The following is a 12893-nucleotide window of genomic DNA, read 5'->3' as shown; positions in this document are numbered from 1 at the left end:
CCCGCCCTTGCCCCCCACGGCCGCCCCTCCGAGCGGCTCCCGCGGTGCGGATCCCCGCGAACAGCCCCTCACCTTAGTCACCGCCCCGCCCAGCCGCGTCCCCCTCTTTCCCGAGCCCCGGGCCGCAGTCTCACTCTGAGGCCAGAACTGAGTGGGAGACCGCGGTGCGTCCTCCCGCACTAAGAGTGCACAAACCTGTTTGTGCGCGGGGGAGTGCAGGAGAGGAAGACACTCGGATCCTAGTGGAGGATTACTTAGGAGTAGGCTACCACCCGCCTGCACACCCCAGATAAGGCAGCACCACCCCCTCCTAGCTGTCCGGAGTAGCCCCAGGCCGAACATACAGAGAGGACAGTGGAAAGGTCTGACGTTGTTGTCCCTCTGGTCTGCATAGGGAATGGGTGTGTGCTCCCCAGGATAAGTCCCTCCCCCAAAACTGCCCGGTCATCCATCCCCTCCAGGCCACCTTGGCCGCAGCCTAGTCCTGGCCAGAGTGGCTGTTTTTGCAATGTGGGCTCTCCTTCCTCCCTTTCTGTTTGCCAAAGTCTCCAATAAACCAAAGTCCACATCCGGCTTACCCCCTCAGCTCCCCTTGGCCACAGTTACCCCACCCAGACCAGATGGATGGAGGGAGGGGCTTCAGAGTAGTTCAGGACTTCCATGGGGGAGACGGTGAGGGAAGGGGGAACCCTTAAGTGACTCCAATTCAGAGAGAAAGCAGTCTGTCCCCAAGCTGTGTTCCATCAGCACTCCTCCACACAGCCCACCCAGCAGATGTAAAACCACAGGCTCACTGGAGCCCGCAGGGCCCTGGAGGACCTTTTCTTCTACAAAAGCCATAAGCTTTCTTTTCTCTCCCCTCTCCCAGGCTGGGATTTACTCAGGTGGCAACACTTCACAGCCCTCCCCATCCCCATTCCAGTACTGTAGTAATTTAAGAGGCAGGCAGTGGGAGTTGAGATTTTAATATCATAAATCGGTGTCGAGCCACACCTCTCACTGCCAGGCCTGTGGGCCTCCTATCTTCATATTGCCTGGAAGGCTGCCTGCAGCCAGGGCTTCCCCCATCCCCTGGGAAGGATCCAGCACCAGCCTGAGAAGGGAGGCAACAGCAGCTAAAGGGGTGGGAGGAGGAGGAGACAGAAGCATGTGCTGCAGGTGCATGTGTGTATGTACTTACATGTGTGCACACATATAAAGTGTCAGGTTTACAGACCCTGGCTCAAGGACAGTCTAGGATGGAAAGGAGGTAGGGCAACAAGAAGCACATCTTTCCTCCCTGGTGCTTCAGCCTCACCCTATCCAAGGGACAGACATATGGGGTGTGAGAAACCCATCCCCAGGTCCCAGCCTTCAGGACTGGAGCCCTTTTGAGTCTGGTGGAGTCACAGATCCAGTCTTTGGGGGACACTGGGTCTGTCTCCTTTTGAAAGCCCTGGAAAGGTGGGAGGTAAGAAGTAAAGGCAGACAGGTCCCTGCTAGAAGAACTTGACGCCTCGGCCATCGCTGACGGTGATGATCTCGGCCTTGTGTTCCTGCTGTAGGGCCTGCAGAGCCCGCAGTAGAGTGGCCTCATCCAGCCCATGGAACTCTGAACAGGGAGAGATGGGCAGTCAGAGACAATCAGCTCCTGGGGCCCAAGGCCTCTGAGGAGAGTGGTCTGGCTGGAAGCTGAGACCTCCCAGAGGTAGGGTATGCATATGCCATCTATACTGCTGCAGCTGCTACCCACACTTCCCAGGCACTCCTTAGCATTAAGGGGTGGAAGAAAGCCTGAATCAGCATGAAATGAGTTTGTGCTTATTTCCCCCTTCCTGGTTCTCCTCTCAGACTCAACCTCCCCCACACCTCCCATTTGTGTCTGATGCTCAAGAATGACACCATCTGCTTTAGGGCCACAAAGAGGCCGTGAAAATCAGGCCTAGGGAGATCGGAGCCATTGTCACTAGACACTGACCCTAGAGGACCAATCCTAACACAAAGAATATAGCCACTACCCCTGGCCAGGAGACTGTTAAACTCTAGCACTGTTATCTGCCCTTTTTCTAGTTAAAAGCTGGGATCACAGGCCAGGTGCGGTGGCTGACGCCTGTAATCCCAGAACTTTGGGAAGCTGAGGCGGGAGGGTCAGCGGTTGAGATCAGGAGTTCTAGACCAGCCTGGCCAACATGGAGAAACCCTGTCTCTATTAAAAATACAAAAAATTAGCCGGGCATGGTGGCAGTCACCCGTAATCCCAGCTGCTCAGGAGGCTGAGGCAGGAGAATCACTTGAACCCGGGAAGTGGAGGTTGCAGTGAGCCAAGATTGCGCAACTGCACTCCAGCCTGGGTGACAGAGCAAGACTCCGTCTCAAAAAAAAAAAAAAAAAAAAAATTTGGGAGCCAATGGCTAGCTGAGTATGTGGAGATATGGTAAGATACTGCAGGGAGATGTGGGAGGCAGCACACAAGCCCTGACAGGCTTGCTTACCTCACCCCCTGCGGGGGCTCAGCTAAGTCAGGGAACTTGCTTTCTGAGGAAGCCTCCAACTTTGCCCAGCCTGAGTGGTGGGCTGGGCAAGGCTACAGTGCCGAAATCATGGGGTGATGGTGGGAGTAGCAAGCAGAGACCTGCAGGGCAGGAGGGGGAACAGCCAAGAGCTGTAAACTCTGCTAGGGCAGCCAGGGCCTGGCAGAAAGGGGAGACATCCCCTATGATCCCAGCTAAGATAGAAACTTGTGGTGATCCAGAGGATCAGAATATGGAGTCAGAGAAAAAGAACAAGAGTGTTTACGCTATGTAAAAATCAAACACTATACAAATCCTTGCCTGGCCAGAAACCAAATTATTTAAATGGGCTGGGGGTGTTGCCCAATCTCTTCAGCTGACAGCCACAAATCTTGAGTCCTCTATAAGAATAAAAGGTGAGAGCCTGAGTCAGCAAGGAATGAGATTTCAAGCTTAATCCCCTGCCCTTGTTCCTCATTCGGCATCTACAGCAGATGCTGAATGAAGAAAGTTTATTTATAATACTTTATTATCATTATTATTATTTTCTGAGATGGAGTCTCACTCTGTCATCAAGGCTGGAATGCAGTGGTGCGATCTTGGCTCACTGCAACCTCTGCCTTCGGGTTCAAGTGATCCTCCTGCTGCAGCGTCCCAAGTAGCTTGGATTACAAGCATGTACCACCATGCCCGGCTAATTTTTGTATTTTTAGTAGAGACGGGGTTTCACTATGTTGGCCAGGCTGGTCTGGAACTCCTGACCTCAAGTGATCCACCCGCCTCAGCCTCCCAAAGTGCTGGGATTATAGGCGTAAGCCACTGCGCCCAGCCTATTGTTATTCTTTAAGATAGGGTCTTGCTCTGTTGCCCAGGCTGGAGTGCAGTGGTGTGATCATAGCTCACTGCAGCCTTGACCTCCTGGGCTCAAGCAATCCTCCCACCTAAGCCTTCTGAGTAGCTGAGACTACTGGTGCACACCACCATGCCCAGCTGATTTTTAAATTTTTTGGAGAGAAAGGATCTCCGTATGCTGCCCAGGCTGGTCTCAAACTCCTGGAATCAAGAAATCCTCCTGCCTTTGGCTCCCAAAGTGCTAGGATTACAGGCACGAGCCACTGTGCCCAGCTGAAAAGTGAAATTCTTAACCTTTCATGGGTCATAGATGCCCTTGGAAATCTTATAATATCTATCCCTAGAAAAATGCACATGTATCCACAAAAATAAAATTTGGGATTTTTTGCATGTGAATTCAGGTGGCTTATGGAATCCTTGGACATGGGTTAAGAACTTAGAATTGCTTGAACCTAGGAGGTGGAGGTTGCAGTGAGCAGACTGTGCCACTGCACTCCAGTCTCGGTGACAGAGTGACTCTGTCTCAAAAGAAAAAAAAAAAAAAACACAGGCGGGGCACGGTGTCTCACGCCTCTAATCCCAGCACTTTGGGAGGCCAAGGCAGGCGGATCAAGAGGTTAGGAGTTCAAGACCAACCTGGCCAACATGATGAAACCCCATCTCTACTAAAAATACAAAAAATTAGCCAGGCGTGGCGGCGTGCACCTGTAATCCCAGCTACTCGGGAAGCTAAGGCAGGAAAATCGCTTGAACCCAGGAGGCGGAGGTTGCAGTGAGCCGAGATTGCACCACTGCACTGCAGCCTGGGTGACAGAGCAAGACTCCATATCAGAAAAAACAAAAACAAAAACAAAGCAAAACAAAACAACAAAAAATGAACTGTGGGTGGGAAGGGAAAGGCATTACCCTCATCCTCTGTGTCTTCCCCGTTAGTTAGTTCATACAGGGTAAAGACGGAGTTGTTCTGGCCACTCCTGGAAACCTGTGAACACAGAGAATGAGGAGTGAATTAGAAACAAGAATCTCCTGGGAGACAGTAAATTCATCAGCTCCACCCCTCTGGTCCAGGAATGATACCTATTCCTAAACCAGGACTCACTGTCACCTCTGCAGAGTGGCCTAAAAACCATAAACCCTACAAGTGCTATATTTATATGTGTACACACTCATTTGGAACCACTAAACCACAGGTCTTCACGTGTCTGAGGAGTGACCTCGACCTCTCATTCTGGTTGTTTTCCTGTTCAAGAATGGATGCTGTGTATTTGTTATATTTAGAATGTTGATGCTTCTTACCCTCTTCTCTTCCTTGGGAATGTTTGGGGCTGGTGGTTTAGGAGGAAGGGTATTCTGTCCCCACACCCACACTGGTTCAGAATATCTCATTCATGTTGTGGACAGTCCCATAAGGGTGAAGTGGGGGAGGGGCCCCAGGTTTTTTCCCCTCCTTTCCCCATTTATCTCCTGTGGCCAGAGGCTCCAGTCAACAATAGCACTCAGGGTTCCCAGTTCTGCATTCTCCAAATATGGCCTCACATAGCCCCTGGCCTCCTACAGGCAAAGAAAGGGAGGTCCTACACAGCCAAAGGCATTGAGTCACTGAAAGAGATTTGCCTGGAAGGCCTACACTTCCTTTCTGCCCCCTCCCCATTTTGCTCAATCTGGATCTGGGGACACCAGGTATCTGCTAGGCCCTAATATAGTTATCCTTTGCCATGGGTCACTGATGAATATTTGGCAGCAGGATGATCTCACCCACTGATAGATGAGTTTCCCCCATTCTTCTGGCCTCCGCCACATGATCAGGAAGCTAGACTTGCTCTTATCCAACCACTCGAGGTTCCCTGTAAAACAGATACTTATGAAAGCATAACCAGGCACAGTGGCTTACACCAGTAATCCCAGCACTTAGGGAGGCCAAGGCGGGAGGATCACTTGAGCCCAGAGGTTTGAGACTAGCCTGGGCAACATAACGAGACCCTGTCTCTACAGAAAATACAAAAAATTAGTCAGGTGTGTGGTGACACATGCCTGTGGTCTCAGCTACTCAGGATCACCTGAGCCCAGGAAGTCAAGGCTGCAGTAAGATATGACTGAGCCGCTGCACTCCAGCCTGGGTGACAGAGTGAGACCCTATCTCCCCCCGCCCAAAAAAAAGCATCATGACCTAAAAAGAAACAAAGAGGCAAATAAAATACCAAGATGGGACAGAGTAGAAGAGACTCAGCTTTCAGAGAGATTCAATATTTATTTTACTATTATTATCTACAAGGTACTCATCCTTCTTCCACTGCTCTTCAGGTTTAGGGCACAGAGATTTCAATTTTGTGTACAAAGAAGAAAGGACTTGGGAACTGGGCTGCCTACTTCACAGAAGACTCTGGCCTTCAAGCCAGGAGAGAGAAAAGTTATTAAAGGGAAAAAGAGTTATCCTAATTTGCCCTCAGGAAAATCCAACTAGGAAGAAAAATAAGGAATCTGGGGAACTGAACCCACCTTTCTTCCTCAGTTCCTCTAATACAATCTGGATCGACTCCACAGGAAGCTTTCCTGGTTTAAGGTTAAGGGAATGGCATACACATGAGTTGGGTAGGATAAAAATTCTCAGAGCCAGTCCCATGTTGAGAAACACCTGCTGCTTCCTCTCCCACACACATATGTGTGCAATTTCCCAACATGATATGAATTGTCATTTCCTGGATATTCAAAGGAGGAAGGTAAAGAGAAACTCTTCCAATTAAAAGGAGCTTTATGTGATTGTGCCACTGCATTCCAGCCTGAGCAAGAGAGCAAGACCCTGTCTCCAAAAAAAACAGCTTTAGAAAATGAAAGGTACTGTCATTCCTCACCCTCTGTCTGTTGCCTTCCTTCAGCTTTTCTCCACAGATATTTAGGGATGAATCAGGCAGCAAAAACAAATGACCCTTACTTCCTGGCAGGAGAGGGGCAGAAAAAATAATTAAAGATAGTTACCCAAATCTGGGCCTCACACAGAAAAGGATGGGAGATACAGTCAAAAAGGTTTAGGTTGAAAAGCTTGGAACTTGGCTTCAGGGCAGAAATTCTAAGACCTTAATGACATCCGAGCAGTCATCACTGCCAAAAACAAGAGGATCTGGTACTGCATTTGGGGGGTAAAAAATGTCAGCTACACATTTTCACTCCTTAAGCCCAATTTGGGTAGGAATCTGCCTACCATGGGTAAAGGGGAGCTGGCGGGGCGGGTGGGGGGGAGGTGGGGGGCGTCTGGGCATGTGGGAAAGCGCAGAAGTACATCAGTTTGGGCTGTGGAAGAGCCTGAGGGAGGATACGCTGTAGCTTGACGTTGTTGAAGAGCGGGCTCTCCTGAGCTTCCATCACCGTCATGCTGGACTGTTTGTGCAGGCGGCAAAAGGACAGGACCAGCGAGCACCAGGCGGCCAGCTGCTTCTGCCGAGTGTCCACATTCGGTTGTAACCTGCCGGGTGAAGGGAGTGGGGCGCAGAATTAGAGGGCGAGAGGCAGCACTTGCCCGGGACGCGTTTCGGGAAGAAAGTAAGGGACTGAGGGGCTTGGCGGCCGGGTCTTTTCTCCCCCTCCCCATTTGAAGCATCAGGGCTGAGCCCACGGTCCACGGGAGGGGAGGGAGGCACAGCGGGGCTTCTTGGGGTCTGAGCCTCACGTAAAGAAGGGTGGGAAGCGATACTGCCACGGCCACTCGAAACTCATCGCCATCGTAGTAACCCAGGAAACCCGGAAGCTACCGGCTAAGGACTTCCGGCCTTCGCTTCCGCGCGTCCGGGCAGAAAGCAATGCAGAAAGGTTCCGGATGTCTTTCTGGAAAGAGGAAGAGCTGCAGGAGGAGTCCTTGTCATCAGCCAGTCCTTCGCTGTTATCCTAAAAAGCGGTGTCTTTTGGAGCAGGAAGAGCCCTGGGAAGTCTTCTGGTTCAACCCCGGAGAAAGGTCATGGCTTCCCCAAAGCGGCGAATTTTTGTTGCTGAAGTAGAACGGCAAATAGACCCCAGATCTCCAGATCCCAGCCTACCTTTGTTTCCTCTGTACTAGACTTCTTTTAATATTAACATTTCTGTGAATTACCATTTAATTTGATCAACTCACAATTACCCAAGCTCCTCAATTCCAGTGTCCTTTGTTTTATTTTTAATTATTTATCTATTTATTTATCTTTTAGACAAGGTCTCCCTTTGTTGCCCAGGCTGGAGTACTGTGGCACAATCACAGCTCACTGCAGCCTCTACCTCCCAAGCTGTGGCGATTGTCTGGCTTCAGCCTCCTGAGTAGCTGGGATTACAGGTGCACACCACTGCACCCAGTTATTAAATACATTTTGTTGTTGTTGTTTTGGTAGAGATGGGGGTCTCGCTCTGTTGCCCAGGCTCGTGTCAAACTCCTGGGCTCAAGTGATCCTCCTGCCTCGGCCTCCCAAAGTGCTGGGACTACAGGCGTGAGTTAATACTCCCAGCAACCCGGCTAATATTTTCTAGAGATGGGCACTCACTATGTTGGCCTAGGTTGGTCTCAAAACTCCTGGGCTCCAGCAATCTCCAGACCTCAGCCTCCCAAAGGGATAACAGGTGACCAACCCGGCCCTCCAATTTCCTTTGACTCCACCATTCCTCAAGGCTCCTGCAGCACCCATGGGAGCACACTTTGTAGCTTGAATCACTAGAGACAGCTCTACTTCCATAATTCAGAGCTGCAGTCTTTGACCACAGCCACCTATCTCTCACCTCTGCCGTGACCTCGCCTTTCTTGTCTCAAGACTTAGGACCCATTTTGGTTTTATCTGACTCCTTAGCCTAAACTACTCAGTTCTGTCCCCTTACCTACCTACCTACAGGTCAGTTCCCAAACCAATGATCGTTGCTCCATGTCCCCCACCTCTTTTTTTCACTCCTGGGCTCTGGAGTATTGCTGGAAGAAAAATAACCAGAGCATGTTTGCCAAGCCCCAGATTCCCTGACTAGCCTCACTGCCAGGCTCTAAGGGCAGCTCCGTGATCCTTTGCCTTTTATTGACTCCCTGTCACCCTCAAGATAACTATTCAAACTTTTCCACGTTCATCAAGCCACTCCACCTGTCCCCATCTCTCTGCTTTCTGTGGAATGCCTTTCCTTCCTGCTTTATGAGATTGAGGCTATGCATGTGAATCCTTGAAGTTTTCCCTCTGTCCGTCTCTATACTTGATTCATCACTCAAAAATTTCTCTCCACTCAAAAATTTCTCTCCACTTTTACTCCCTCCTTTTTTTTTTTTTTTTTTTTTTTTTGAGATGGAGTCTCAAACTATCGCTGGGCTGGAGTGCAGGGGCTTGATCTCGGTTCACTGCAACCTCTGCCTCCCTGGTTCAAGTGATTCTCCTGCTTCAGCCTCCTGAGTAGCTGGGATTACAAGCATGAGCCACCACGCCCAGCTAATTTTTTTATTTTTAGTAGAGACGGGGCTTCACCATGTTGGTCAGGCTGGTCTCAAACTCCTGACCTCAAGTGATCTGCCCACCTTGGCCTCCCAAAGTGCTGGAATTATAGGCATGAGCCACTGCACCCAGCCTACTCCCTACTTTTGGACTCAGAAGAAGTGTTGCACCTTTTGGCATATGTTCTTGCCTCCCCTTTTCAACTTCCTCCAGGACTTCTCTATCATCTTCCTTCTCTCCCTTGCCCTTAGCTCCTCTCCCGTATACTATAAACATGTGCAGGTCTTCCTTAATTAAAAATATTTAATCCCTGGGCCAGGCGCGGTGGCTCACGCCTATGATCTCAGCACTTTGGAAGGCCGAAGCAGGTGCATCACACGAGGTCAGGAGTTGTTCAAGACCAGCCTGGCCAACATGGTGAAACCCTGTCTCTACTTAAAAACACAAAAACTTAGCTGGGCGTGGTGGTGGACACCTGTAATCCCAGCTACTTGGGAGGCAGAGGCAGGAGAATCACTTGAACCCGGGAGGCGGAGGTTGCAGTGAGCTGAGATCGCACCGTTGCACTCCAGCCTGGGCAACAAGAGCGAAACTCCATCTCAAAAATAATAATAATATTTACATCCCTTAGCATCATAGCAAGACTCCATCTCTACAAAAAATTTTAGAAATTACCCAGGCATTGTGACACATGCCTGTAGTCCCAACACTTTGGGATGCTGAGACAGGAGGATTGCTTGACCCCAGGAGTTTGAGGCTGCAGTGTGGTGTGATCGCACCACTGCAATCCAGCCTGGATGACACAGCAAGACCCTTTCTCTTAAAGAAAAAAAAAAAGTATAGGTCGGGCATGGTGGCTCACACCTGTAATCCCAGCACTTTGGGAAGCTGAGGCGGGCAGATCATTTAAGATCAGGAGTTCGAGAACAGCCTGGGCAACATGGGGAAACCCTGTCTTTACTAAAAGTACAAAAATTACCTGGATGTGGTGGTGCACACGCCTGTAATCCCAGCTATAGAGAAGGCTGAGGCACAAGAATTGCTTGAACCCAGGAGGTCGAGGTTGCAGTGAGCCTAGATCACACCACTACACTCCAGCCTGGGAGACAGAACCAGACTCTGTCAAAGATATAAATAAATAAAAAAGTACAAACTTTGACCTTGCCATCTCAATTTTCTGTCTGATTTCCAACCTTTCCCTCACCCAAATCCTTCATGTGCGCAATTCCTATGACCTTAGTCTCTGAGTAAAAGAAAATAAAAGAAACAAAAGACCAGCTGCAGTGGCTCACGCCTGTAATCCCAGCACTGTGGGAGGCTGAGGTGGGTGAACCACTTGAGGTCAGGAGTTGAAGACCAGCCTGGCCAACATGGTGAAACCTTGTGTCTACTAAAAATACAAAAAATTAGCCGGGCATGGTGGTGCACGCCTGTAATCCCAGCTACTCAGGAGGCTCAAGCCGGAGAATTGCTGGAACCCGGGAGGCTGAGGTTATGGTGAGCTTAGATCATGCCACTGCACTCCAGCCTGGGCGACAGAGCGAGACTCTACCTCAAAAAAACAAAAAAGAAATTAAAAAAAAAAAAGGTAAAAACACTATGCACTGTACTTGGTCCACAGAATGACCAACAAATGTTTGTTAAATGAATGAATGAATGAACTATTCGGTTGATGATACCTTCTCAAAGCTCACTATTTCCTTTGCCTTTATGGCACTCCTTTTTCTTGAGATTGAGTTTTGCTCTTATTGCCCAGGCTAGAGTGCAATGGCAAGATCTTGGCTCACTGCAACCTCCGCTTCCCGGGTTCAAGCAATTATCCTGCCTCAACATCCCGAGTAGCTGGGATTACAGGCATGCGCCATCACACCCAGCTAATTTTATATTTTTAGTAGAGACAGGGTTTCTCCATGTTGGTCAGGCTGGTCTCAAACTCCCAACCTCAGGTGATCCGCCTGCCTTGGTCACTGGCCTGGCCTTTTTTTTTTTTTTTGAGATGGAGTCTCGCTCTGTCACCCAGGCTGGAGTGCAGTGGTGTGATCTTGGCTCACTGCCACCTCTGCCTCCCGAGTTCAAGCAATTCTCCCTGTCTCAGCCTCCTGAGTAGCTGAGATTACAGGCACCGCCACCAGGCCTGGCTAATTTTTTTTTTTTTTTGAGACGGAATCTCACTCTGTTGCCCAGGTGCCCAGGTTAGAGTGCAGTGGCACGATCTCAGCTCATCTGCCAGCTCCACCTCCGTGGTTCCCACCATTCTTCTGCTCTGCCCCTCCCGCGTAGCTGGACTATAGGCGCCCACCCCAAGCTGGCTAATTTTTGTATTTTTAGTAGAGAACGGGTTTCACCTGTTAGCGGATGGTCACCTCGATTTCCTGACGCTCGTGGATCTGCCTGCCGTCGCCTCCTAAGTGCTGGGGATTACAGGCAATGAGGCCCACCACGGCTGGCCTTTGACACCTTTTATTCTTGTTCTGCTATTACATCTCTGAATCTTCCTCCTCCACTCTTTATTATTTATTATTTATTTATTTATTTATTATTAATTATTATTTTTTGAGACGGGAGTCCTCGCTCTTGGCCAGGCTTGGAGTGCAGTGGCCAGATCCTCGGCTTCACTGCAAGCCTCCGCCTGCCCGGGTACGCCCTCATTCTCCTGCCTCAGCCTCCCAAGTAGCTGGGACTACAGGCGCCGCCCACCAACGTGCCCGGCTAATTTTTTTTTGTATTTTTAGTAGAGACGAGGTTTCACCGTGTTAGCCAGGATGGTCTCGATCTCCTGACCTTGTGATCCGCCCGCCTCAGCCTCCCAAAGTGCTGGGATTACAGGCGTGAGCCACTGCGCCCGGCCTATTTATTTATTTTTGAGATGGAGTCTTGCTCTGTCACCCAGGCTGGAGTGCAGTGGTGCAATCTCGGCTCACTGCAACCTCCACCTCCTGGATTCAAGTGATCCTCCTGCCTCAGCCTCTCCAGTAGCTGGGACTACAGGTGCGTGCCACCACGCCCGGCTAATTTTTTGTATTTTTGGTGGAGAGGAGGTTTCACTGTGTTAACCAGGATGGTCTCGATCTCCTGACCTCGTGATCTGCCTGCCTCGACCTCCCAAAGTGCTGAGATTACAGGCGTGACCCCACCGTGCCCAGCCTATATATTTGTTTTTTGAGACCGCATCTTACTCTGTTGCCCAGGCTGGAGAGTGCAGTGGCATGATCTTGGTTCACTGTAGCCCAATCTCCTAGGCTCAAGCGATCTTCCCATCTCAGCCTTTTGAGTAGCTGGGACTACAGGCATGCACCACCACACCTGGCTAACTTTTAAAATTTTTATAGAGATGGGTTTTTGCCATGTTGCCCAGGCTGGTCTCGAACTCCTAAGCTCAAGCAGTCCTCCTGCCTCAGCCTCCTAGTGCTGGGATTACAGGCATAAACCACTGCGCCCAGCCCTTTTCTCATTCTTTAAGTGTGATGTTTCCTAAGAGTGTAATCTCAGCCTTCTTCTTTTCTTTCTTTTTTTTTTTTTTGAGACGAAGTTTCACTCTGTGTCCCAGGCTGGAGTGCAGTGACACAATCTTGGCTCACTGCAACCTCTGCCTCCAGGGTTCAAGCAATTCTCTTGCCTCAGCCTCTGTAGAAACTGGGATTACAGGCGCACACCACCACACCTGACTAATTTTTGTATTTTTGGTAGAGACAGGGTTTCATCATGTTGGCCAGGCTGGTCTTGAACTCCCAACCTCAGGTGATATGCGCGTGCCTTGGCTTCCCAAATTGCTGAGATTACAGGCGTGAGCCACTGCTCCCGGCCAACCTTCCTCTTTTCTTTTCTTTTTTTTTTTTTTTTTGAGACGGAGTCTCTCTCTGTCACCCAGGCTGGAGTGCAGTGGCCAGATCTCAGCTCACTGCAAGCTCCGCCTCCCGGGTTCACGCCATTCTCCTGCCTCAGCCTCCCGAGTAGCTGGGACTACAGGCGCCGCCACCTCGCCCGGCTAGTTTTTTGTATTTTAGTAGAGACAGGGTTTCACCGTGTTAGCCAGGGTGGTCTACGATCTCCTGACCTCGTGATCCGCCCGTCTCGGCCTCCCAAAGTGCTGGGATTACAGGCTTGAGCCACCGCGCCCGGCCGACCTTCCTCTTTT

The 12893-nt window shown here is 50.2% G+C and overlaps 1 protein-coding gene across 1 annotated transcript; it reads right to left on the bottom strand.

The window, feature by feature from the left end:
• Positions 1–949: 949 nt before the first annotated feature.
• On the bottom strand, positions 950–7111 carry VPS25 (vacuolar protein sorting 25 homolog). Its single transcript, XM_017867641.1, has 6 exons — positions 7003–7111; positions 6653–6798; positions 5838–5891; positions 5097–5185; positions 4248–4323; positions 950–1591 (listed from the first exon to the last, which is right to left on the bottom strand). The coding sequence occupies exons 1-6, from the start codon at positions 7053–7055 to the stop codon at positions 1479–1481; spliced, it is 531 nt and encodes a 176-aa protein (XP_017723130.1). The 5' UTR covers positions 7056–7111; the 3' UTR covers positions 950–1478.
• Between the last annotated feature and the right edge of the window lie 5782 nt (positions 7112–12893).

The sequence above is a fragment of the Rhinopithecus bieti genome, unplaced genomic scaffold, assembly GCF_001698545.2.
Source record: "Rhinopithecus bieti isolate Rb0 unplaced genomic scaffold, ASM169854v2 scaffold_4544, whole genome shotgun sequence".
Classification (NCBI taxonomy): Eukaryota; Metazoa; Chordata; class Mammalia; order Primates; family Cercopithecidae; genus Rhinopithecus; species Rhinopithecus bieti.
Note: the sequence above shows the minus strand (reverse complement) of the source record. Positions and strands in the feature narration are given on the sequence as shown.

Coding starts and splice junctions, on each gene's coding strand:
- VPS25 (XM_017867641.1), bottom strand. CDS start 7,055: ATGGCGATGAGTTTCGAGTGGCCGTGGCAGTATCGCTTCCCACCCTTC. Junction 6,799..7,002: donor CGCTTCCCACCCTTCTTTAC/GTGAGGCTCAGA, acceptor TTCACCCGGCAG/GTTACAACCGAATGTGGACA. Junction 4,324..5,096: donor GGAAACTCATCTATCAGTGG/GTGAGATCATCC, acceptor CTGTGTTCACAG/GTTTCCAGGAGTGGCCAGAA.